This window comes from Hipposideros armiger, unplaced genomic scaffold, assembly GCF_001890085.2.
Source record: "Hipposideros armiger isolate ML-2016 unplaced genomic scaffold, ASM189008v1 scaffold_1438, whole genome shotgun sequence".
NCBI classification, from domain to species: Eukaryota; Metazoa; Chordata; class Mammalia; order Chiroptera; family Hipposideridae; genus Hipposideros; species Hipposideros armiger.
Window position 1 is genome coordinate 97,458 of NW_017732788.1, and position 27,248 is coordinate 124,705.

The 27,248-nt window shown below is 41.6% G+C and overlaps 2 protein-coding genes across 13 annotated transcripts in view; one reads left to right on the forward strand and one right to left on the reverse strand.

The window, feature by feature from the left end:
• The window catches only part of PAK1IP1 (PAK1 interacting protein 1), a 12,128-nt gene extending 10,243 nt beyond the window's left edge, over positions 1-1,885 (reverse strand). The window contains exon 1 of one of the 3 annotated variants that reach the window (XM_019633927.1): positions 1,579-1,885. In XM_019633927.1, coding sequence (XP_019489472.1) covers positions 1,579-1,662 — 84 coding nt within the window. In that variant the 5' untranslated portion in view covers positions 1,663-1,885. The remainder of the gene's footprint in view (positions 1-1,578) is intronic. The other 2 variants (XM_019633926.1, XM_019633925.1) reach the window with 2 other exon arrangements.
• Positions 1,886-2,053: 168 nt separating this feature from the next.
• On the forward strand, positions 2,054-23,222 carry CUNH6orf52 (chromosome unknown C6orf52 homolog). Of its 10 annotated transcripts, none has more exons than XM_019633912.1 (4): positions 6,556-6,984; positions 7,216-7,393; positions 10,667-10,712; positions 14,379-14,691. In XM_019633912.1, exons 1-4 carry the CDS (start codon positions 6,914-6,916, stop codon positions 14,534-14,536), a joined length of 453 nt encoding a protein of 150 aa, XP_019489457.1. In that variant the 5' UTR covers positions 6,556-6,913; the 3' UTR covers positions 14,537-14,691. The 10 variants fall into 10 exon arrangements, 1 of the variants encoding a protein (XP_019489457.1); XR_002122894.1 differs by lacking the exons at positions 6,556-6,984; positions 14,379-14,691 and adding exons at positions 9,524-9,645; positions 22,297-23,222 and having other exon boundaries at positions 7,312-7,393; XR_002122898.1 differs by lacking the exons at positions 6,556-6,984; positions 7,216-7,393; positions 14,379-14,691 and adding exons at positions 2,054-2,376; positions 22,297-23,222.
• The last annotated feature ends 4,026 nt before the right edge of the window (positions 23,223-27,248 follow it).

The following is a 27,248-nucleotide window of genomic DNA, read 5'->3' on the forward strand; positions in this document are numbered from 1 at the left end:
ATGACCAGGGAAATGAGTTTTCAGGGACTGCCACAGGATGTGAAGTAGAGTGTGGGAATGGAGTCAATGGAATTGTAATAGATAAGTATGACATTGGGGGTGGGAGGGCAGTAGATTGGGGAGGGGGGGTTGTTTCTGTATGAGGGGTGAAAAGGATAACTATTGCATTGTTCTGTACACCTGAAACTAATAATAAAATATTAAAAAAAAAAAAAAAAGAACAAGGTTGCTGGTTCAACTCCCACATGGGATGGTGGGCTGAACTCCCCCCAACCAGATTGAAAGCGGCTACTGGACTTGGAGCTGAACAGCGTCCTCCAAAACTGAGATTGAAGGACAACAACTTGACTTGGAGCTGATGGTTCCTGGGAAAAACACACTGCTCCCCAATAAAGTTAAAATTAAAAAAAAAAAAAACCCTTTGCTTGTGCATATTACAGAAAGAATGTTGGTTATCTGGGCTACCTGTCTAGAGTAATGGTTACGAGCTTCAAGTGTCAGAGACATGGGGCGAGTCCTAAGTCTGCCAAATATTAGCTGTGTGTGGCTTGGGCAAGTCACTTAACCTTTCTTAACTTCAGGTTCCTCATTTTAAAATGGGGATAACTGTATCTGCCTCAAAGGAGTGTTGTGAGGACTGCATGTGTCTGTAATAAGCAACAAAGAGAACAAAGAGAAAATAATCAGTAGCATCAGCTTTACATATTTAAAAAAATGGCATCTTTCAGCCAAAGGCACACTCATAACCAGAGTAGAAAACAAAATAAACAAAAGCAATCAGTCAAATCATATACTTCCAATTTTCTGGTTAATTCAAGACTGACACCTTGACTTCTCCATAAAGCAGCACTCAAGGAAATAGAGATACCTAAGATTGCTTAGGGGGAAAAACTGTCCTGGGCTAATAGAACTTCTAGTCCTGGGATATCCTAAACTACCTCTTTGACTAACAACTTACTTAACTTTGTATTCACACGTCTACTAAAATACTTATTATATTTTGCTGTAATTTCTCTCCATGTACTTGCTCCCAGTCCTCTCCCCCCACTTATGTCGGAAAGGAAGATCTCTAGTGCAGGATCCATACCTTTGGCTCCTTTACAACTTCACTGCAAATAATGGCCCCAAAGTAAAAGTCCAATATTAATGAATTCGTGTCATTTTCTTTATCAACGAGGGGTTTATCCTGATCCAGTTCTAATATTTTGTAAAACTCCAGGACAGAAACTCAGTGAACGAGCAAACTGTTCTCTCCTTAAATCCTGAACACCTAAACTGTCAACTTATGGGAGCGACCTTTAAATCCAGACTCTACGACTCCTTTGCCTGTCTGCAGAAATGCCAGCTTCCTTCGTGCACCGTGGTAAAAATGTCTACTACAACAGACATTAGATCGCTTTATGAAAAGTTTTTAAAAGCTAACTTGTACTTATGTCTCCTGAGTTTGACTCGTCAATCACTCTCTAAGAGATCATAGGGTGTGTTGACCTCGATGTGTTTACCTCGGCCGTGTGGAAAGCAGACCTGACCTTTTCCCGCCCACGCCTGCGGCGGTCCCTCGGCAATGTCGGCTCTTACCTCGTGGTCGCCGCTCGCCTTGGACTTCGGACGTACAACGAACCCAAAAAGGACCTGCTCGTAGCAACCAGCGATCAGCTCCATTCAGCAGCGCACGTGCAGTTCCTGCGAATCACTCTCAGCGTAGGGAGCGGAGACGAAACAGGATGCAAGAGAAAGAGGGCCTTTCCTCTGTCGGCGCTCAAATGACGTCACGGTCTGAGGGCTGCCTTTTAAGCGCCTGCATCAGTGAAAACTGTTTCAGGGCTCGAAGATAACGCGAAATTTCCAATCGGAGACTAAAGAATGACTCCACATGAGGACGTTCTCATTGCTATGAGGAAAACATTGGGAGCAAGCAGGCATATTCTAGGAAACTATGAGCTGGGCGCTGACGGGAGTGGGCGGGACATCCTCGGCGAAAGCTCATTATTTCCATGACGTCTAAGGAAGGGGCGCGGCAGTTTCCGGTCGGGGCGGGGTTCCGTAGTGTGGCTCCCTTAGTGTGATTTCCTTTTTAATGTGGGCTGTGACATGTGAGGTAGGAGTTAGGTTTCGTTTTTGTGCAGGAAACAGTGGAAGGAGCCTTTCTCACACTGTCTCGTAGCGGTACAAAAAGAGGGTGGGATTTAGGGTTTCCGGTTATCGGAGCAGGCGGTGAAGTCCGGGCCCTGGAAGTACGCTTCGCGCGTCCCCCGCTATCCAAGCCAGATAATCCCGTCCTGCACACCTTGCCTTCCAGCTTGGTTCGGGAGGAGGACGCTTTGCCTGAGGGGTGTAAACAGACTTATTTGAGGAGGAAAGGCGCAGTCCTTCTTGGTGAGCGTTCCAGAAGGAAATCTGATCTATTTAAGTTTCACCGCCTCCCCAGTTAGGTGTAAAGGCAAACGTAAATAAAAGCAAGATAACCTTAATTTACATTTGAGATGTTCATAAGATTTAGAGATTCAGGGATATGTTAGAAATGACATCTGAGCACAAACTTCCAGTAGAATAAATCTTGCAACGTATAATTCGTATCATGAACGCTGTAGCAGATCGATTTGACAAGCAGGATGCATACGTCAGTGTCAATTCTTCAAACCCCATTTAGTGCTAATCCTGTAGCCCTGAGACCCATTTGTTTCCAAGAACATTTGTTCTGTAGTGCTCGAAATTGTCAGTATGTATTTAACTCAGAATTGTTTTAATGGATGCTGGGCCTGGTAGAAATGCTTTCACTTTGGATGCTTTGGTTGTCATTGCCGCTCAAGGAAGGCCTTGTCTTCTGTGCCCTTTGGCAACCACATGTAAACACTCCCCAGGCACTGCAACGCTGATAGTCAAACTAACTCTCAGTCTCTGGGAAACTCACTCACGCAGTCATTCACTGTTTTATAGTAATTCCTTTGCTTTGTGCTCATTATCTTCATTATGTTACAAAAAGTCACAAGTTATTTAACTATTTAAATTATTTCCTATTTGCTGCTTCTGAACTATTACCACAAAGATCAGAGGAGTGTGAATTGCTTGAGTGGGTGTTTCCTGGGCATGGGACAAAGAATGAGTCAACAGGACATTTCTTTGAAGTCTTATATTTTATCTTAAAAAATATGACTTTCGTATTTTACTCCATGACATAGCTATTTAATGCAAAAGTAATATTTTCTCATCAAAAAAAATTAAAGCTGTTTCAAAATTACCTGCTTTATATATTCTGTTGCTTCTGCATTCCCCCTGGTGCCCTGCCTCATTACCCCCAGGGAAAACTCAACTGCTTTTTGTGAAGAATTAGTACTCACTTAATGGTTTTTGAAATTAACATATTGATAGGTCGGCCGGTAAAGGAACGCACACAGGCAAGTTAAGAAAGTTTAAGAAAGTCTATTAAGAGAGAGTCTATCGGGCTGAACAAAGATGGCTACAGCCAGGGCTGCACATTTAAAGGAGACTTGCAGCCCTGAGGGAGAGGGTGAGGAGGGTTATATAGGGGTGGTGATGACAGGGTAGCATTGTTTGAACAGACAGTGTTGACTGCCTGTAAGCCAGTAGCTGTTGGGGGGCATTTTCTGTTATCGCAAGCTGGGTTCTGTCTGCAGATGCAGGCCAACAGACATTTTGTTGTTTTCTTGCAGACATGACTGTCTGTAAATCAAGGTCTCTGAAGACCTAACATTCAGAGACCTAACCTCAAGTCAAGGTCTTTAATATTCAGAGACTTAACACATATAACAGGAAATCTTTTGCTCCAACCAGGAATCTTAGATTATAGTTGGTTCTAGAATGAAAACCATAGTGTAAGCACCATAAACATAACTCAAAGTAGTTTACTCTTTTTTTTATAATATACTGTTAGAAATTAGTGGAACCAATTACAGAGGTCAGATGACCTTAGAGAGAGCATCTAGTTCAGGTGTTCCTAATCTAGGGGAATTCATGGATAAATCTGTGTGGGCTTTGAATCCCCTGAAATTATATGCAAAATTGTGTATGTACATTTTTGGAGGAGAGCATTGATAAAATTTTATTACATTTTCAAAAAGATTAGGGCCTCATTAAGGTTAAAATATGCTAATGGAGTCTAAGGTTATAAATGCTGAAATAAGCCCAACAAAGGAACTCTGTTAAAACCACACAGCTAAGTAACAGACCCAGTGCTGCTGCTGCTTTTTATATTTCCTTGGGCTTGAACATTCTTTTTAACAGAGGATAACAATGGCTTTTCATTGTCTAAAGAAAAACACAATACAAAATTATATACCTGTTAAACTGGACTCTGACCGTGCTTCTTGCCAAACCTCCTGTTCTCTTTCCAAACACAGGATATAAAAATCCATATAATCTCATCTAGTGAAAACTGCTGTTGCCAAGAAACAACCAGCTGTTCAGAGTTCATTAACATTAAAACCCAAAAGGATTTTTAGTTTTGCTTCTAAATTACTAATTGAAAGCTTTTTACGGTTGAGCCATGCATTGATTTATTCATTCTTTCAACAAATATTTATTGAGTGTCTAGTTTTGGTTTGCTAAAGTAAAAACAGCCAGTTTTTCTTTTGGGGGCGTCGAGGTGGTGGTGAAGTGGATATACTGGGCTAAAAGCAGGATACAGTGGAGAAAAATTAGCTCTATTAGAAATATCATGTGATTCTATTGTAATATTCCTGCCCAACTCCCTCCTTTCTCAACGTGACAGGTAGCAAGTCTGTTAAATTTTAGGACTACAGAGGTTGCATGTGATTGTAATCCCAGAGGGCTTTGGCCTCCTTTGCACATAGAGCTAAGGGAAGCAGAGAGTGGGCTACTTCTACTGGACACTGGCCAATGGTCTGCCCTGATATAAGTTTACTTCACCTGCTTCATGGGACTAATCCATGTGAAATATGAGAAGTTTGCACTTGAAGCTTTTAGAGAGCAAAACAATATTTGTGAACTGTGGGCTGTCTTCATCTCTGGAGGCTTGTTTACGGTCCTCTGTGCCTCAGCTCCAGCCATCTTCCTGCTTGGTTTCAACATACTGCATTGGCCTCTCCCTTCCTCAGCCCCCTCACCACCTTATTATTAATATAATAATTGATAATATTACATTATTAATATAATGTAATATATTATTTCCAACTACAGCTTCATCTCTCACCCAGTCATAGCCAAAATTCTGATTTTTTTTTTAATCCTAAAATAAGAGGGGGAAAAACCCCGATATTAAAGTTTTTACAAAAACAGAATCCTTAACGGACATGTTTTATTTGATGTTTAAGCTGCTACAGTAGTTAAGAACTTCACGTAACTTAAAACAACAGTGGCTTAAATAAGACAGTTATTTCTTAAAAGAAATCTGGAGGTTGGCCAGCCAGTCAAGTGCAGGTACAGGGACCCAGACGCGGTCTCTATTTCAGATCCTGTATTTGTGTGCATGACCAACTCCTTGCTATCGCCTCATAGGCCAGGATAGGTACCGAGTTATTTTGGCTGCAGCCATCATATCTGTAATCATATCTGTAATCTCAGCACTAGGCTTAGGGAAAAGGTGGAGAACAAAAAGGCCTTCCAGCTAAGTAAACACCCTTCACCCTCACAGCTTTCCTCAATCCCCTTGTAATAGTTCTATTTATGTCTTATCAACCAGATTATGGCCACCTGGCCATATCTCCCTGCAAGGGGGTAAGCTAGGAAGTGTAGTTTTAGCAAGGCCTATTGTTGCCCCCAAATAAAATCACAGTTCTGTTATTAAGAAAGAAAAGGAAACTGAACATTGGATGGCGCCAAGCAATATGTGCCACAGCTGCTAATCAAGGACACCTCCCTTGAAGACCTGGGGAAATCCACCTGAGTATAACAAAGTCCACTATCGCCAGTGTCAATCACCCTGCCTTGTGTGTATAGAGGTTCAGGAAATAATGGGTGAATGATTTAAAATCATCATGACTATTATTTTTCACATTACAGGTACATATAGAATACTTGAATAAGCACTTGAATAATGGAATAGTTAATAGTGGAATAGTTATTAACAAGCTTCAGGAAAATGACCAAATCCTAAGCGCGCCTATTTAGACTCAAAATTTATCTTCTTAAATGTTGACACTTTGTGTAGCCCTGCTACTTAAAGTGCATGGGAGCTGGCTAGAAAGGCAGAATCTGAGGCTCCACTCCAAATCTACTGAATTAGAACCTACATTTTAAACAACATGCCCAAATTATATGAATGTGAACAAAGTTTGGGAAGATTTGTTATGCTTTAAAAAAAAAACTACTGAACCACAGAAATATTTAAAATTTTTTTCTGTACTCCCATTAAGGTGTGTGTGTGTTATATACCACTTCTTCCCACCAGTTGTTTGGTATGATTTCAACCTGCAGGAGATGAAAAAAAAAATCCACTAAGATGCTAGTTCTAATAGTTATTATTTGCAGATAGCTGAACTGCGGGGGGGAAACGTCAAATTGTGGTATTCGTCTTAAGGTTTTAATAATTAAAAGTGACTCCTATACATTATTGTAGGAGGTGCGGTGGAGGCGCCTTTGTTCTTCAGAGTCGCCCAACACACACTTCCCCTTCCGCTGTGGGTTCTGGAAAGCTTCCCCAGGCCTGACAGTTGGTAGATGGGGGCTGGCGACTCAAAGCCAGTGGAATAGTTTACAGAAGTTCCCCCAGGTGACCTCAATGCACTCCTGCTCCACCCACCCCTGAACCCCATTATCACGAAAGCTGAGCAGTTAATTGCCCAGCAGGAATTGCCACTAAATGTAGTTACTTATGTGCTCTGAGGCAGTTGTGAGAGACTTGTGGGATTGAAAGGCTTTAGCTCACGAACTGGAATTTTTGACGCTGGAACAAAAACTGTGGATTCCTTGTCTCCTTTATCAAATTTCTGGGTAAATGGCTGGACAGGAGAGTTTTGCAGGTTTTGACATAGCTCAACAAAATAAGTATTACTGGTACTGGCAAAGGTGAGCTATTTTTTCTTACTCTAAATGAAAATGAAGGCTGTTAAGTGTTTTATTTCTTATATAACTTTTGGCAATTTACAAGTTATTGCTTTGAAAATAGGTATTCTGAAACAGTTAAAGCAGACATCATCCTTACTCATAACTCCTGGGAAAGAAGAACCAATCCCGGGGTTCGGAATGATTCCGCCTTGGTTGGTGATGCCATTCCCCCTGTCTCCCCTCTGCTCTTAGAGTGAAGCCGGAGTTTCAGCCCAGCCGGAGTTACCCCTTTGGCAACTGGTATGAGCAACAGCCCAGCTGTCGTCTTCTTTCTGGCTACAGCTGTGGCTGTGCAGTGGGCAGAAATGGACACAACCTTTCTGAGCCTGGGACCTCTGGACACCCAGCTGAAATGTCGATTAGGCCTAAGGTATCCCTCTCTAAAATGAATCCTGTGTCATTCGCGTGCCCAACGTGGAAATGTCTTTTTCCTAGCTTCACACCTCCACATCCTGTCGTTCATGGCTTTTGCTCCCTATTTTAATATCAGGGAATGAAAACTGATGACCTATGAAATTTTGACTTGCAAACGATTTAAGTTCTCGCTGTCTTCCAAAAACAAAAACAATAGGCTAATGAAGTCTGTGCCTAAATCCTTGCTACTAAATTTTAGATGATCATCTTTCAATAGATGTTACTCTTAAACACTTAAAATAGGACGGGAGGTAGCTTTTTGTATTGTTTTGATATACCGGTGAACATCAATACACTTTAGAAAGATCTTTTAATACCTTGATTACTAAAGTAATCTATTTCTGAAACCACACAAAGACGTATTGGAGTGAGGGGAAGCCTCTCCCACTCCCCCGCACTGAGAAGGAAACACTGCTCAAGTGGGTCTTGTCCTCTAGATTCTTGCCTTGTACTCTTGCTAAGTCGGTGCGATTGGTCTTTATTTCTGTCTGGGGAGTTGGGGGCGCTTTGGGTAGGAATAGACTGTAGGATATACTGGTTGGGTCCTTCCCTCTGCTTGTAGTTGCATCAGGACAGCTTCCTTTAAAAGTTGCTCCTTTGGTTGTGCTGTGATTTTAGCGCACAATTAAATAAAATGCCTTATTGTCTGACATTTTAAATGTTCTCACTGCTCTACCAAAATTCCTTTTACCTATCTTCAAGCGTTTGAGTGGTGTTTTTTTTTGTGTGTCTAAAAAAAAAAATTCTTGGCAGTGGGAGATCTGGATTCAAGGATATAACACTTACAGTTTTAAACAGCAACTTAGTGAAAACCCTGCCTGAGTTTTTACGTTTTTCCACTGCCGTCATAGGTGGGCTTGCTTGTATATGTTTTTCTGTATGTGATTAGCCAATCCAACAGGCAGGGAAGTCATGTGTCTATTATTGAGGGCAAATACTTTGTCAACTGTTTATTGGTATTTGTGTTCTGTGACTTAGTTGATGTCCTTTGTCTACCCTTTTTAGATATGGTTGTGCCCCTTTTTCTTAACTGTGTGAGATATTTACATATTAGGGAAATTTGCACTTTGCAGTCAAACTGTTACAGATTTTTCTCCCCAGTTTGTTTCTAAAGTGCATAGGGACACTCTTTGTGTGATGGCCTTGACCTTAACACCAGAGTTGAACTTAACATCTAAACCCTCAGTTTTTTAAACTTGTATTTGCTCGGTATTTTTGTGCCCTAACTTTCATTTTCAGTTTTTCAAGTCTGTTTCGGGTATGCCTCTTAAGAGAAAATATCATGTTAGAGTTCTCACCTTTTTTTTTTCTTTTAAACCCAATTTGGGTTTTACCCTTTTAGAAGATGCTTGATTACATCACTTAAAAAAAGAAATCTTTTGCTGCATTGCCTGAGGTTTTATCACATTTTTTTTCTTTCACCCCTTCCTTTTTTAGTTTGCTCTTTTGGGAGATGGCCTGTCTTCTAGTGGATACCTTTACATCTTTAAATAGAGAAGTACAGTTTTGAGTGTATTATCGACTCACGAAACGAACATATTTCTCTCTCACTCATGAAAAAAACCAAGAAATTAACACCCTTTTTTTCTCTCCCTGCCACCCCTTTCTCTCCTTTCTTCTCCCCACTTTTGTTGACACATTCTGGGTTTTTTTTTTAAACTCATTCTCTAGTCAAATTATTACTATACCATGCAGTTTTTCATTCAGGAATTATAAATATATTCTATTTGGTGGGTAACTTGTGCCGCCTGCCTGCCCACCTGGTGGGAGTTCCCAGTTCCCAGGTGGTCAGCAAATTCAAGATGGTAAGGCTTTGCAGTGGGTCTCTCTAACTCACATCCTCTCCTGAGTCTACCCTAATAAACTGTGTCCTCTGTGAGATGCCATAGCTTTATTGTCCACTTCCCCCACTGTAGCACACCTGTGTCCATAGCCCATATCTCCCCAAGTTAAGGGGTTAGCCTCCTGAGAGCCCTCCCCATTCTAACATAGTATGTCTTGTGTAATATGAAAGGAAGTGGATATCTTCAAAGTGCTTCTCAGGTCTTTGGGGTCCCACACCACACCTTTCCTGAACTACTTCTAGCAGAGAAAACCGTTTGTAGACGTGCCCTTCTTTAAGGACAACCAGCAGCATACACTGCCCAGGTGAACCTCAGGCCAGAGCGGGTACCCTGTCTCCAGACAACTTCTGCTCCCCACACCCTGGTAAGTTAGGATGCACATTTACCAGAGTACATATTGAAAAAGGAGGAAATGTGAGGTTACGTGGACATTGTATTATAAGAAAGGCCTCATTTTAGCACAGATTCTGGCTGTCTTTTAGCCATTTCTGAATAGAAAAAAATACACTGATGGTGTGATTAAATTTATGGTAACTGTATTTTATTTTCCAAATCAGGACCTATTTCAGAGTGAAAGGGGGGCATACTTTCAGATAGATTGAAAGGAAGAGATAGTGAATCTTTGGATTTCAATGTAATCCTGTTCTTACCAATAGTGGTGGCTTAACGGATGTGCATGCCAGGAGCTCTGTCAGCCCTTCCTGGAGGGGGTGGTTCCTTGGAACAGCTGTATATCCTTAACAAAGACAGGTTCCCAGCAGGTGCCTATAAGGAGGAGTCTTAAAAACTTATGCTGCCCCAGTAGAGCCAACAGAGTCTGGATTAACCAGCCGAGATTTTCTTTGGGAGTGCTTCTGGAATTTACTTCTTTCATTATGTAAGAAGATGGTTGATGGATTTGTTTTTCTGTAGCCTCTGCATTTCCTTAAGCACCTACTACCGCCTTGGTCCTTAGCTGAGCCATGGTGTTGGGGGATGTGTAGTAACTTTGCAGATTGTCACCTGAAAGGAAGAACAGAACTTCAGGTAGAGAGTGGGCATCTAGTGCAGGAACTATGGAGTCTGGATACCAGGGCCCCTGGTGTCTGGTCCCTAGCCCAGACCCTAGGACCCCAGTTAGTTCTCAGAACTTCAGAAAGACTAGAAGTGGCTGTCAGGCTTTTTCCGCCTTTGTGACTTTTCTTCTGTTGGCTCATTTCATAATTGTAATATATCATTTAAAGATTCTTGTAATCAAAATTCAAAATAAATTTGATCTAAAGGGAGTTTAGTGTTTTAGATATTATTTTTGAGAACGAGCTTTTTCTAAGAAAGCATGTGTTGATAGTAAACCTTTAAGTAAAACCTTTTTTTTTTTTTTTTTAAAATACTCATTTTCATTGTAGGAAACCACAGCTCTGACTGAAAACCAAGATAAAGACCTACGAGAAGGTAACATAAACCTTGTGTTGCAGTGGTTGAAAACAAAACTAACCCAATTTCCAGGTTCCTCATTCACTCAGCTGGCTAAAAACAGAGAGATCCTACTGGAGAATACCAATGTAGGTTGCCTTAGCCATTCTCTTCAGCAGTTCATCTGGTTTGGGGAAATTGTTTCTGTGGGAACAGCTGTAGCTAAGCCTCCTCCCTGGGTCTTTGTGAAGGACTGGGAATTGGGGACATTTGCAAACAATAAGAAAACAAAAAAAGTTGATTTTAAGATCTGTTTCCTCCATAAGTTTAGATTCTGGGATTACTTATGCTTTAATTTTGATTTTTAACGAGAAAAACATGAGGCAGTCTCTGTACCCTTGGCTTCCTAGCTTCCTCAGAACCTAGCAGGCCCCCTCTAGAGTGTCACGTGGTGCTTCCTGTAGCTTTTGATCTGTTCTGAGAACAACAAAATGTGTCTGCCCAGAGAAGAATCCTGTTTCTGAATGTGTGTTATTTGAGGAAGGGAGGAAAACATTTGGCTTCTTTCATTTAAGTTATAGGAAACAGAAATACAAGAAAAATGCAGAGAACACTTTTGCCTGTTTCTTATCACATATCTGTCTTATCACATGTCCACCTGGTCTCTTCCCCTATCCTCACCCCACCCCTTTAAGACAAACCCACCTACTGTCTTTGTGATTTTATCAAGGATGGGAGCATCTGTCTTTGCAGCCCCTGTGACTGATACAAAGTCTGCACGTTAGTTGGTGGTGTTCAGTGTTTAACTGGAATGAAATTGATTTTTAAAAGAAATCTTCAAATGCTATGGGGTAATTCTAGTTTTTAGTAATTTGATTGAAATATGAATAAAGGATGTTCATTCCAGCTCTCAGGGGGGTTTTACTTTGGTTAAAATGTGAGTCTGTTCTCCCTGCTTTCATCAGTTCTGCAGACAGTCTATAAAAATAACAGAGGAAGACATGCAATAAGAATGTGCTTTCTGGGTCCAGACTGCCCGGGTTCAGATCTTTCTAGTTCTGTAGTTCCAGACAAATTAATCTCCAGTGCATTGGCGTCCCAGCTATAAAATGGGATGTGAAAACCTACCTCATAGGAAGTGTGATGACCATAGCTCTAAAGTGCTTTTAAATGTTTTAAAAGGGTCTGGCACATAATCACCACTCAAGTGTTAGCTAGTTATAGATCAGGAGCCGCTCTGCTCAGTAGAGATGTAATGCAAAACACAAATCCACCCACATAGGTAGTTTTACATTTTCTAGTAACCACATTAAAAAAAACTAAAAGTAGACAGGGGAAATTAAATTTAATACTTTAAATGTAACCTAATATATCCAAAATAATATTTCAACATGTATTCAATATAAAAACAATGCGATAAAAAAATTTTAATACCGGGTTTTCAAAATGCAGTGTATATTTACATCACATCTCAAGTAGGATTAGCTACATTTCAAATAGCCACATGTGGCTAGTGGCTACTCTATTGGACAGCATTGGTGTAGAGGGCCCACATGCTTAGGGAAGATGTAATTAGTATGTCTTTTATAGGCTTCTGTTACCCCTATGGCCAACATCATGACCCTGAAAGGACCTAGATCATGAATCTGGGGTTCCTAGCTGACACACTGTTTGTTTTCTAGGCCACAGGTTACAAGAGAGAATAAGCGTGTGGTCCTGACACCTCTCCCCCCACTGGGAACATACAGAGTCAGGAGCTTTTTAGAAAACAACTGCCCATGACAGTAAAGGAAAGGACTCTGGGGCATGACTTTATGAAAGAAAATTTCAGAAAGTCCAGGGAACAAAATAGAAACATCTAATTTTATGACCAGAAGCTTTCAAAGGAAAGATGGTTCAAAAGGGTTGGGAAGCTCTAAAGCACAAGAATCAGACTACAGTCAAAATGACTCCAGTGAAGAAAGATGAGAAGTATAGCTCTTGAAACATATGATGGGCAGGGGCTATTTGATGATCTTGGTTCTGAAATGATAAATACAGAAGGATGCAGTATTAGCTCAGGCTGCTATAACATAACGCACAGATTGCGTGGCTTGAACAACAGAAATTTATTTCTTGTAATTGTGGACACTGGGAAGTCCAGGATCAGGCAGGTGCCAGCTGACTCGGTTTCTGGTGAAGGCTCTCTTCCTGGCTTGCAAATGGCCACCTTCTCATATCCTCACGTGGTGAGGGGAGAGAGACCCTGAGCTCTTGTGTTCTTTTTATAAGGGCAGAAATCACATCCGAGGGCCGGCCAAGTGGCGCGTTGGTTAGGAGTTGGCTTGGGACACCAGATCTGAGCAGCAGGGCCCCGGTTCAGATCCCATATTAGGGCCAGTGACACTGCGCCCTCTACAGCTAAAATGGTGAACAACAGCTCGACCTGGAGCTAGGCTGCCATGAGTCACCAGCGACAGCATAGGCTGCAGTGAGGCTGCAGTAGGCTGCCATAAAACTACCGTGAGTGGCTGGCAGCCAGCGTGAATGGCCGGCGGCCAGTGTGAGCTGCCAAGAGCCGCCATGAGCAGCCATCCAGTGGCTGGCGACTGATCTGCCTCACCTGGGAAGAGCACAATGATAATACCAACATAGGCCAGTGAAGCCATGTTTTCCACAACTAGATTGAAGAACAAAAGGACAGCAACTTGTCTGTTCCCCTTCTCCGATTCCCCAACGCTATTCTCCTCCCCCAATTCCCCAATAAAATCTTTAAAAAAAAAAAGAAAACACATCGGACTACAGCCCCACCCTCATGATCTCACCTCACTCTATCTCCCAAAGGCCCCATCTCCAAATGCCATCACATTGGAAGTTAGAGTTTCAACATGTGAATTTTGGAGGGGCACCAACAGTCTACAAAAGGCATATAAATACCAGTGAATAGCATGAACACATGTGAGTATTAGGAAGCAAATTATGGCCCTAAATGAGCTAAGGCTTGCAAAACTTGTAAAGGAAAACAAAGGGTTTCTTCAGTTCCATTTAGTATAAGGAGAAAAAAAAATGGACTACATTTAAAAAGTTAGTGACCTTGGAAACCTGGCAACTTGAAATGAATATCTAAGTCTCTTGCTTTCATAATAACATACCACCACTTCCTCATCATAGGATTCCAGGTTTTAGAGAAGGAAGGCTAGGTTCCTCTCTGTTTCTGAATTAGTTGCTATATACAATTTACTCGTATTCACTTATGTCAATCTGTTAACTAAACAGATAAAGCAGCATGGTTACTTTTTCAAAGTCCCATCAGGGACTTGGTCCTGACCCACTGACTCCACATCCACCCAGGTACTCATGCCAGAAACTCAGGCAGGAGTCATTCTCAATCCTTCCTTTCCCTTTTACCCCAAATTTACTCCGTCTCCAAATATTGTGCATTCATCTCCAAAACCTCTCTTGATTCCATCTATTTTCTCCTCCTCATTCACCATCCAGATACTTGCTGAGTCTGGTAGCACTCCTTTTTTTTTTTTTTTTAATCTTTAATTTCTATTTTCAAGTCTTATTGAAAGAAAGACACAATTTAATTTTTAACACTAATTGCCTGCAATATTTCCTGCTAATGTTTTTTTAAAAACTGTAAGCCATTTCTAATATATGTCCTGTCAAACTCTTTTTTTTTTTTTGCATTATTAATGCAATACGCATTATTGGCTTCTGCAGATCCAAATCTTCCTGTGAATACTGAGGAATTAAACAAAGAGTTTATGGTGAAAAGCGAAGAACTCTACAACTCTCTCATGACTTGCCACTGGCAGCCTCTGGATACAGTTGACTCTAAAATCCCAGATGAGACCTCACAGAAGCCAGATGATCATTAAGTTACCCGATTATCATGTTAATAGTATCCTGTTTTGGTTTTGCTTTTCAAAAAAAAAAAATTTTTTTTTCCCCAGGAATATACTGGGTTCTGTATGTAAATACAAATTTCCGGGACTTAAATATGATTGATATGATAGAACATAATGTAAATAAACTTTACCAGCATATCTGTTTCTAGCAGTGTGTTATATTAGGTAAGTGCCAGAAGAGGTTATGGTAGAACAAGCTGCACTGTAAGACATTCGAAAATAGATTTAAAATGAGGTGGTTCTGACCTGAACTGGTGTGGCCGTAGCTATAGTAATATGATTTGCTACTTACCTCTAATGTTAAACTCTCATGGAGAGAAATTCTATCCAGAGAGAGGCACTTTCTCGCCTGCATCTTGTATAGGAAGTGGAGATTAGAACTAGAGGGTTGGTCTCCATTTCCTGACCTTCAGCTTCTCGTGGGAGAGCTAGACAGCACGGACGTTGGAGACTCTTCTCAATTCCTAAGCATGGAAAAAGTTTGCCTGTCAGCCTGCTAAGAGAGGAACTAGGCTCCCCTAAAAGCCAGTTCTGAAACTTCAGTGCACATAATGACTGTGTGCCTTATAAAATGTGCTAATTTCTTGCCCTGAAGATAAACAGTGTGTCCTGTTAATTGCTTTGCCATAGATGGATACTTAAGCGAGACCCCTGGGACTGATCTGGGTGACTGGAAGGCCTGAAAGCTTGTTGCTTAGAAGAGTTGATCCATCTCTTCTGCTCTGAGAGTGGTTAAGACATGCTAATCCTTGTCCCAACTAGGCTCAAACTGCCAAATCTAATATGGAGAGCCAGGTGGGCTACAGCCATGGGAAGGAGCTTGCTCTGCCTTGTAGGACAGGCCAGGGTTTCTCAACCTTGGCACTAGTGACATTTTGGGCAGGACACTTCTTTGTTGTGGGGGCCATCTGTGCATTGTTCTGATCACCACCACCACTCCACACTCCAGTTGTGACAACCAAAATGTCTCCAGGCATTGCCAAAAGTCTCCTGGGGACAAAATTGCCCCCAGTGGAGAACCACTGGAATAGGGCCATGGTTCTCAAACTTCAGGATGCATCAGAATTGCCTGGAAGGCTTGTTAAAACAGATTCCTGGGCACTACTCCCAGATTCAACAGGTCGGGGTAGGATCTGAAAGCTTTCCATTCTAAAAAGTTCTAGGGGGGCCAGCCGAGTAGCATACTGGTTAAGAGCTGGCTTGGGATGCCAGCTCTGAGCAGCAGGGCCCCGGTTCAGATCCCACACGAGGGCCAGTGATGTTGTGCCCTCTACAGCTATGGTGAACAACAGCTCGACCTGGAGCTGGGCTGCCGTGAGTCGCAGGCAACGGCATAGGCTGCAGCCCTTGCTGCAGTGGGCTGCCATAAGCTACTGTGTGTGGCCAGCAGCCAGCGTGAGTGGCCCGGCCAGCAGCCGGTGTGAGCTGCCAAGAGCTGCCGTGAGCGGCCGTCCAGAGGCCGGCGACTGATCTGCCTCACCCGGGAAGAGTGCAATGATAATACCAACATGGGCCAGTGAAGCGACGTCCTCCACAACTAGACTGAAGAACAAAAGGACAACAACTTGTCTGTTCTCCTCCCCCAATTCCCCAATAAAATAAATAAATAAATAGTTCTAGGGACTGCTGTTTGCTGCTGGCACAGATACCACACGCTGAGAGCCACTGGCATCGGGAAATTCCCAATTGATTCAGTTTAGTTCTACCCAAGAAAGAGGGTGAGATTCTCCTGTCATGTTCCCCACCCCAACAAAAGGTGTGCAAGTCACTTTCCCACAGAGTCCTCACCTGCTTGGGTATCCACTCTCCTCCTAAAGCCATGTGTTTTGGGGAGCAGTTACCATGTCTGGCCTCAGGGAATGGCTCTTGCATGATCTGAACTATAAGTAGCGGTCCCATTCCTGTTGCTAATTATTGATTTATAAAGGGACATGATAACATTCTGGCTAATGAGATGTGAGAAGTTTTCCTTACTTTTAAAAGGTGAAACAAAGACAGATGCCTTCTGTTTAGGCATTAGGTTGAGGTGTGATGCCCAGCACTGTTGCAGCCATGTTGTGGCCATTAGGGTAACAACCCAAAGGCAGTGCCGATCCACTGGGAATGACAGAAAGGAGGATGCAATGAACCTGGATCCGTGACTATGGCATTGAGCTGTTGAATTAGCCTACCATGGAATCTCTGTACATTTGGACTTATTCTTTACAATAACATATTTTCTTACTCGTTAATCCATTCTGAATTTTTGTTATTGTAGCAAATGCATTCTAACAGTTACAGCTAGCATGTGCAAAGAGCTTGGTGTCCTTGAATCAAAGGGAGACCAGTCAGGGCTCTTCTAAAGTGTTTAACACTCCTGAGGGGGGGGGGGAAGGAAAGTTCTATGTGAATTGAGGGGATAAAAAATAAGAATTACTTGTGAGCATAGGCACTAGCTCTGAAGAGAAAGAAAACAGAAAAATGCTGCAAAGCCAAAGATAACTACTTTTGCCACCAAATAAAACTTTTCTTTCTATACAGGCTTTTCAGGGCCTCATGGTTTCACTTTTGTGTGAAGGCTTTAAGATGGCTAGAGAGTTCTAGAAAGAAGAAAGACACCACTACAGGTGCCATGGTCAACTGTGTTGTAAATAATGGTGAAATATGTTTCAATGTTAATAATGAAAGTGCAAACATTTGCACACATTTTAGTTAAAAAAAATAATAAAACTCTCCAAATTAAAAAAAAAAAGACCAGTCAGTGTGTCTAGACAATAGATGATAGTGTAATTGACAGAGTTGCACTGTCTAATACCTCCATGTGGCTATTGAAATTTAAATTCTAGTTAGTGAAAATTAAAAATTAAGTTCCTCTGTTGCAGTAGCCACATTTTAAGTTCAATAACTACATGTAGCTAGGAGTTACCATATTAGGCAGTGCAGATTACAGAACATTTCTATCACTGCACAAGTTTTATTGTATAATGCTGGTCTACTAGGTAAGGGGAAGTAGGGTCTCACATGGGGTTAGAGCAGTGCTTTTCAATGATTTTTCATTACAGCCCCTTTCAGGAGCCCTTTGAAACATTTTTTCCTAATCATCCCCCCCCATGAAATATTAGTTCCATAGATATTACATATACTCTATATCTGTGTTTTATACATTGCAAAGATTAAGATTTTTTTCATTCCCCTCCTCCATTCTCAAGAACCAGTTTTTACCTCTTTGGGGGCCATATTATCCCCTAATGAGAATGCATTGGTTACCATGTTACGAATAAGTTCAGGCAGGAATTTTAGGTTACCATAAAGAATTTGGATTTTATTAAAACTGTGTTGTGAAGCAACTAAAGGATTTTAAGGAGGGGTCTCACAAGGTCTGATTTCTGTCTTTAGAATATCACTTGGGCTGTTTTATGGAGCATAGGCTGGAGCGGGATAGGAGTAGAGGTGGGGAGCACAGTAAGGAAACTTGCAGCTCCCCTTGGACAGAGGCTAGAGGTTTATCCTAGGGTAGTAGCTGTGTATTGGGAGAGAGGTGGAGAAATTTGAGGTACATTTTGGAAATGAAATGACAGCTCTTTTTGTTATTAATGAGGGAGACAGGAGGAACCCAGAGTTACCCTTGGGATTTTGGCTTGAGTAATTGCATGGAGAGTGCTTCCAATTACTGAAATGGAGAAAACTGGAAGAGCAGCAGGGAGGGGGAGGGTGGTAGTTTATCAAAATTTTAGTTGTGAATATGTTAGAAATAAGATTCCTGTTAGACTTTAGGCAGGGACTGCTTGAACCTTCTGAGATGTATCCACTCCACCAGTGCTTGAATGTATCTACTCCACCAGTGCTCTTAATTCCACCTCTGCTTGAAGCTTGCAGAAGTAAGGAATCCATCCCTTTGTGCCTCTTCAGCCAAATGTGGACCATTATTGAGATACCTGTATTGGTGGACCTACCGGGGTAGAAACTTGGTATATTCATGGCTTGTTTAACCAGAGTAGCCTCTAATAGGAGGAAACAGGCTAAAGAATGAATGTCTGCAGAAATTGAACAAATGGCAGGATGGGCTTTGTGCCTTTATTCTTTAAATTCAAAGTATGAAGATGATAAAGATTTTTTTTTTTATCCTGGCTGGATTAGACCAGTCACTCACACCTGTGCAATAAAGGCCATAACGACCTTCATTTCATCCGGGCCTCATGATATCATTATTGTAAAATAATACATATGCCCAGAAGTTTATTAATATCATTATAACAGACTGAATTCTGGGAAGAAACATTCACAGTCTAAAGAAATGAAATAATAGCCTGTTGTCAATTACTGGTGCCAATCAAGTGGTCCCACGCCCAAAGGGGAACAGCCCATTCTAGAGAAAAAGGGATGAAAACTCCAAGTCTGGAGAAGCCTTCACTTGGTTTGACCCTGTTTTTCTCTTTGAGCCTTTTGAGCCTTGCCTTTGTGCATGGCCCGCTCCAAACTCTTTGGAATGTAATTCTAATAATGGGCCCTTGAGCCATTCTCTACTGCTTGGGCCTACTTCTATTTCTTTAAAATGTACTATCTCTTCTAATAAACTACTTTTTCACTACTTTATAAAAAAAGATTTTTTTTTATTAGTTTCAGGTGTACAAAACATTGTAATAGTTAGACATTTACACCCCTCACTAAGTGATAACCTCCCTCCCCCAATCTACTACCCCTCTGACATAGTACATAGCTGTTACAATTCCATTGACTCTATTCTCTATGCTGTACTGCACATCCCGTGATTTTTTATATATATATATATATATATATATATATATATATATTTAATTATAGTTGACAGTCAATATTATTCAGCTTTAGGTGTACAGCCAAGTGGTCAGGCATCTACATTGTCCATGAAGTGGTCTCCCTAATCAGATATGCGTCCATCTGACACCCTACAAAATCTTTACAACATTATTGATTATATTCCCCAAACTGTCTTTCGTATCCCCATGGCAATATTGTGGTTACAATTTGTGCTTTCTAATCCCCTCACCTTCTCCCCATCCCTACCCCCCTCCCAGAGATTTTTTTTTAATATTAGTGAAAAAAACCCAGTGGATGTACCAAGAATTAGGTCCTAGTTGCATGCTTTGTTTTTCCTTATAAGGCTTTTATAATACTTAAACTCCCTTGCTGGGGTTTCCCTTTTTATTTGCCCTACACAAAGAAGGGATGAGATTTTTTTTTCTAGTGGTCCTATGGTAGACTGTTATCTTAGTGGCCCCAGGTGAGTAGCTATGTCCTTATGCACTTCCATCTCATGTTGATGCTGGACTTGACCATGTTGTCTTGCTTTAGCCAATCGACCATCAGCGAATGTGGTGAAAACAGTGGTTTGATAGCACTTTCACATTGGGGATTTGGTCTTTTGGAAAATTTCCACCATCATGTGAAAAAGCCCACTCAAGCCTGAAAGATGAGAGGCCATGTGGAGGAGAACTGGGGTGCCCCCGTAGAAAGCCAGCACCATCTGGCAGATGTGTGAGTGTGAGTGAGGCTGTCTTGCAACTGCCTGATGACTACAAGGTCTGACAATTAAGTTCATGAACTCATCCTAGAAAAAGTGCTACATACCTCATTGCTGAATATCACTATGGTCACCTTCGAAGTAATCCCCTTGGGAAGCTATGCACCATCGCCAGCATCTAGTCCACCCTTCAAAGAATTTTGGAACTTTTTCTGGAATGGCCATCAGAGCTGTCGTTGTATTACCCTTGATGTCCTCAATGTCATCAAAATGTCTTCCTTTCAATATTTCTTTTATCTTCAGGTAAAGAATGAAGTCATTGGGAGCCAGATCAGGTGAGTAGGGAGGGTGTTCCAATACAGTTATTTGTTTACTGGATAAAAATTCCCTCACAGACAGTGCCATGTGAGTTGGCGCATTGTCATAATGTAAGAGCCATGAATTGTTGGCAAAAAGTTCAGGTCGTCTAACTTTTTCATGCAGCCTTTTCGACACTTCGAAATAGTAAACTTGGTTAACTCTTTGTCGAGTTGGTACAAATTCATAACGAATAATCCCTCTGGTATCAAAAAAGGTTAGCAACATCATTGCAGCAAGTTCACAAACTTAATTGTCAGACCTCGTCTGATCCCACGAGCAACCCCAGGTGAGACCTGCATAGGAGCTGCCCAGTGCAGCCCAGCTTGATTTGACAGTGAACAGAACAGGGCACAGACAAATCAGCACAGCAAAAATTTGAATTTAGTGACGCAAGTATTTGTTAGAGAAATGACTACAAATACATGTTTTTTTGCATATTTGTTATAAAGAATCTTTCATTTATGTTGCTTTTGTGTATAAATAAAGAGGAAAATATGGTCTTGAAATGTGTCTAAATGAAGCGAGAACAGAGGTGGATTGGATAACAAATATTTTTGGCTTTGTAGGACATACTGTCTTTGTCCCACCTACTTCTCTCTGCCACTGTAGTGCCAAAGCAGCCACAGACTGTACATAAATGAATGAGCCAGGCTGTATTCCAATCAAACTTTACTTATAAGATCAGGGTCAGGCCAGATTTGGCCCAAGGGCCATGGTTTGCCCACTCCTGTTCTCAAAGAACTTCTTTAAAAAGTTTAAACATTTTAAATAGTAAGAAGGCACTGTCATAGTTTAATTGGCAATGTTTGTATTTTTCAGTGATACAAAAAGTATGAGTCTTATAATCAGTGGTGTTTGGATTTAATGAAATACAGTGTATTTATATATAAATGTGTGAGGAACATGGTATCACATAATGTGACTGGGATGAATAGCCAGAATTTAGCAAGTGAGTGGCCTTGCTTCAAAGCTTTGGGCAGCATTGTAGTTGCCCCATTTGGTGGAACAATATATATGATATGCAAAACTTAATGAAACTTGATTAAGCAGGGCTAGATGAAGCATGAATTCATATGTTTTAAAGGCTCCTACTCTGTTTCTGGAATAGCCCAAACTGCCTCTGATATCATTCTGCTCATCACTGTTAGTCCTGTGAAATAGTAAACATCCAGCTTAAGTATGAAGGTCATCTTTACGTTCTCCATTACCTAGTGCGATGAGGTAACTTGAGAGATTGCAAATGCTAGATTGTGGGACAAAGGAAGCAGGAATGCCTGGTATCACTGATTGTTGGAGAACAATGATTATTTCAGCACTTTCTGGATTAGCAGTGATGGGGACACAGTCAATTGGGAGCAGAGAAGCTCCTTCTCATGGCAGTGACCAGACAGTGGCAAACTGAGTGTGCAAAGCAATGGTTACAGCCAGTTGGAACAAATTACAGCTGCAAAAAGGGCCAGGTACTCTAAGACTCTAAAAAAGAGGTTAACAAAAACACAAATGCTTACACAATGTTAACTTTGTTTATAAATATAATGGGTTGGTATAGATAAGGAGAGGCCTCTACTGAAGTTCAGGGTAACTATGATATTATCAATCACTGATTGTTGTGGTCCCACCAAGTCCTTCTTAGACTCTTTCATTCCTTCTGTTGACAGTTAATATTAGGTTGGTTCAAACTAATTGCAGTTTTTGCATTGTTGAAATTTGCCTTTGATATTGGAATACATTCTTAAATAGATGTGGTTATGTTATACATCATTTGAATGCACAATTCTCACTTTATGTTTCTTTTGCTAATGACTTATTACTTGCTTTTATTTCGTATGTATTTTAGACTATGTAAATTATGTTAGACAAAAAGCAAATTCAATCAATTTTCTTATTCCAGCTCAAAATGGGTCATAAAGCAGCAGAAACAACTTACAACATCAACAACGCATTTGGCCCATGAACTGCTAATGAATGTACAGTGCAGTGGTGGTTCAAGAATTTTTGCAAAGGAGACGAGAGCCTTGAAGATGAGGAGCATAGTGACTGACTATCGGAAGTTGACAACAACCAATTGAGAGCAATCATTGAAGCTGATCCTCTTACAACTACACAAGAAGTTGCTGAAGAACTCAACGTTGACCATTCTACAGTCATTTGGCATTTGAAGCAAATTGGAAAAGTGAAAAAGCTCAATAAGTGGGTGCCTCATGAGCTGACCTCAAAAAAAATCATCGTCTTGAAGTAACTTCTCTTATTCTATGCAGCAAAACGAACCATTTCTCGATCGGATTGTGACATGTGATGAAAAGTGGATTTTATATGATAACCGGTGGGGTGACCAGCTCAGTGGTTAGACCTAGAAGAAGCTCTAAAGCACTTCCCAAAGACAAACTTGCACCAAAAAAAGGCAGTGGTCACTGTTGGGTGGTCTGCTGCCAGTCTGATACACTACAGCTTTCTGAATCCCAGAGAAACCATTACATCTGAGAAATATGCTCAGCAAACTGATGAGATGCACTGAAAACTGCAACACCTGCAGCCGGCATTGGTCAACGGAAAGGGCCCAATTCTTCTCCACGACAACGCCTGACCACATGTCGCCCAACCAACACTTTAAAAGTTGAACAATTTGGAATTCGATGAATTCTTGGAAAAGATTTTCTGCATCCTGCTGGTTATGGAAGTGTTTTCCCTGCAAATAGTTGTCGAGATACTTGAAGAAGTGGTAGTCGGTTGGTGAGAGGTCAGGTTAATATGGCAGATGAGGCAAAACTTCATAGCCCAAAGCATGGATTTTTATGCTACAGGAATAAACAAACTTATTTCTCATTAGCAACAATGTGTTGATTGTAATGGTTCCTATTTTGATTAATAAAGATGTGTTTGAGCCTAGTTACAATGATTTAAAATTCATGGTCCGAAACCGCAATTACTTTTGCACCAGCATAATACTAAGTGACCTAAATGATTGTGATTAAACCCCATTAGGCCTATTTTGTGGAGCAGTGTGAGTCATAGGTAACCACCAGTGGACTTGGTAGTTCTGTTTGTGATTATCTCATCTATGGAGATGAGCACCCGAGAGCTGCAGAGATAAGAAAGGTCTTGTGCTCATCACTGCCTGATGACGGCTGCTGGAAAAAATGTCTTAATTCCTGATGCTGCCACTTTTTGCTGTATTAAGAAAGAGAAAACCATTGGGCCAGTGGAATGGAATCCTCAGCATCTGATGAGGCGATTAGGATTGATGATTCAATAGTCAATAAACCTTTTCTTCTGATTGAGTAATCTATACGGACATGGGACTGAAGGATTAGGCTCTCCCTTGTGATGAAAGCGGAAGGAAATGCTGACACCTGACCCCCCACAACCCCGTGAGCCTGTGGTAGTGTACGCTGATTGTCCTACACTGATGCTTTGAAACCTAATGTATGCTTCCGTTCCTTCCAAATGAATTGCAATTGGGGTTTTGGCAGCAGAGTCCATGGGCCAGCAGGAGTCCTATAGTTACTGAGATGTGATCTGTCTTGGAAACAAGGAGGGGGACCAAAAGGGAGTGGGGACCTATGGCTGGTATCACTTTATCCACTGTACCTTCAATAAACAGAGTCTGGGTGTTGTGTAGTGGGCATTTGGTTTTGTCTGCCCAGCCTACCTTTTCTAGAAAATGCTTTTCTGACTCTTGAGATTCTGAGGAGGCCTTCCCTATCCTTACTGACCCACCCTCTCTGGTCACAGCTGATGACTGGTCGAGAGGTGGGCTCCAACCCAGCCTAAGACATAGCATCTACCTCAGCTTGTTGGTAGGAATGATCTCATGACTGAAGTGGAATCCATCAGTTCTTTCCTGGAATTACTAAAGAAACTCAATCCTTCTCTGGTGGTGAAGCTAGAGAGATGGGACCCAGCAGCAGCTGCAGCAATGTTTCCTACTGCGGGATAAAGTAATTTACAGAGAGAAGCAGAGACAAGTGCTAGGGGGAGAGAGTCAGGTGGTGTTTTATTCTATAGTGTTTCATTTTCTGCACCATTGGTCTTTTCAGGAAACACAAAGCTTCCAATGCAATTACCTTTTGGGTTCAAGTTCCCCCCTTGGAACCCAAAGTGTCCTAATTTAATCAAGTTCTTCATTTGGCCATCCTATGTGGACAAGTTAGAAAAACTTGGGTGATGGTCTCCATTTTCTTTTTTTATTAAGATTTTTATTAAAATATAGCTAACATACAATATTATATTAGTTTCAGGTATACACCATAGTTATTCAACATTTACATGCCTAAAGAAGTGATCACCATGGTGAGTCCAACAACCATTTGATGTCGTACCACTCTATCACTATATTATTAACTATATTCTCTATGCTTTACATTACATTCCCATGACTTATTTGTTTTATACCTGGAATTTGAACCCTTTGCCTTTCTCCCCGCCTTTTCAAAATTTTCAATTAACTGTTGACATTCAATATTCTTTTATTTTTTATTTTTTATTTTATTTTTTTTTTTAAAGATTTTTTTATTGGGGAATTGGGGGGATGGGAACAGTGCTGGGGAGTTGGGGGAAGGGGAACAGACAAGTTGTTGTCGTTTTGTTCTTCAATCTAGTTGTGGAGGATGTTGCTTCACTGGCCCAAGTTGGCACCATCATTGCGCTCTTCTCTGGCGAGGCAGATCAGTCGCCGGCTTCTGGACGGCCGCTCACTGCGGCTGCTGGCCGCTCACGCTGGCTGCTGGCCACACACGGTAGCCCATGGCAATCCACTGCCACAGGGACTGCAGCCCACGCCGTCGCCGGCGACTCATGGCAGCCCAGCTCCAGGTTGAGCTGTTGTTCAGCATCTCAGCTGCGGAGGGCAGTGTCACTGGCCCTCATATGTGGGATCCGAACCAGGGCCCTCTGGCATCCCAAGCGAGTTCTTAACCATCGCGCCACTCGGCCGGCCCTCAATATTCTTTTATATTAATGCCAGGTGTACAGTGTAGTGGTTAGACACTTATATATGTGGACAAGTTAGAAAAACTTGGCCGATGTTCTCCATTTTCATTCCTCTAGTTAACCTCCTCCTAGGCTTCATGTTCTTCTATCTACATCTTTCTCAGGGCTTGCTCATCCATTCCCATTCCATTCTACTCTATGCATTCTGTGCAAGTAGCCCACATTTATTTTTGCAGCACAGGCCTTTCTTTTGAGCTCCACATTAAGTGTATCCTACTGCTTACTTGACTACTCATCTTGGCTATCAAATAGGCGTTTCAAAATTACCACATTTGCAATGGATCAGTCTCAGCTTTTTTTATCTATGTCAATAAACGTCCTATTCTATCAACCAATGGTAAGTACTTGGGGATACCCCTGCCTTTAATATGGAGGGATTTATCGTGGAGCGAGGCAATGGACAACTTTATGAATTTATTGCTATTACTGGAGGGTAAGTTTTACTTTTGACTCTGGGGAAAGGTGGAGATGGGGGCCATAGGGTGGGAAAGCACCTGCCCACTCTAATAAAGATGCGGCCCAGGTGGGTGGTGGAGGCTTATTTCCTTGCTTTGGCTGCCCTCACAGGTGCCCAGAACAGAACAGTTTTATAGCAGGGTTTTTAAAAAATTGTGCTAAAATACACATAATATAAAACTTACTATCTTAACCACTTTAAGAGTACAGTTCAGTGACATTAAGTGCATTCATATTGTTGAGCAACCATTGCCACCAAGCATCCACAGAACGCTTTTCATCTTTCAAAACTGACACTTTGTGTCCACTAAGCAGTAACTCCCCATTTCCCTCTCCTCCCAGCCTCTGACAACTACCACTCTATAACACTTTCTGACTCTATGGATTTCCCTATTCTGGGTATTTCATATCAACGGAATTATACAAATCAATATATGTTACCTTTTGTGTATCTCAAATGTCTCCACCTCTCTCCAAATACACAGCTACTACCCTTGGATTAACCTCCAGCCTCTTTCCCAGGGCAGCTGCAATTTTCTTTACTGCACTCCCCACATCTGCTCCTGTCTCCCTCCAAGCTATGCTGACAAAATGGCTGTCTTATTGCTTGCTGGTCAGAGGACTGGGCAACACTGAGTTACTGGAAGCCTCAGTGACTACATAGGTCTGGGTGGAACCTGAAGATTTTCAATTCTAAAAACTTCCTAGGTACTGATGGTTGCTAGCTGGGAGGGGTGGGGATGAGGGAGAAGGGGAAGGGATTAGACAGCATAAATAGGTAACTACAATATTGCCACAGGGACATGAAAGACAGCTTGGGGAGTATAATCAATAATGTTGTATTTTTTAGGGTGTCAGATGGTCACATGTCTTGTTAGGGAGACCGCATCATAGATGAGGTAGAGGCTTGATCACTGCACTGTACACCTGAAGCTGATGTTGAATAATATTGTATGTCAACTATAATTGAATATATACATATAGTCATGGGACGTGGAGTATAGTGTGGGAGTGGAGTCAAGGGAATTGTAATAGATATGTATGATATTGGGGGGAGTGGGGCGGTGGATTGGGGAAGGGAGGTTTTCACTTCAAGGGGTAAAATGCGTAACTATTGCAGTGTGTTGTACAACTGAAACTAATTTTTTTTTTTTTGGAGGGCAGTGTACTGGCCCTCATATGTGGGATCTGAACCGGGGCCCTCTGGCATCCCCAGCCAGTTCTTAACCATCGTGCCACTTGGCTGGCCCGAAACTAATTTTTTTAAATGTGTATTTCACAATAAAAAAATAAATAAAAGAAAGAAAAGCTTCCTAGGTAATGCTGCTGCTGCTGCTGCTGGTCCTGACACCTCTCTCCAGGTACCACCTCCAGGTACTTGCAGTCAGGAGCCTTTTA

Coding starts and splice junctions, on each gene's coding strand:
- CUNH6orf52 (XM_019633912.1), top strand. CDS start 6,914: ATGGCTGGACAGGAGAGTTTTGCAGGTTTTGACATAGCTCAACAAAAT. Junction 6,985..7,215: donor TATTACTGGTACTGGCAAAG/GTGAGCTATTTT, acceptor CTCTGCTCTTAG/AGTGAAGCCGGAGTTTCAGC. Junction 10,713..14,378: donor AGATAAAGACCTACGAGAAG/GTAACATAAACC, acceptor TGGCTTCTGCAG/ATCCAAATCTTCCTGTGAAT.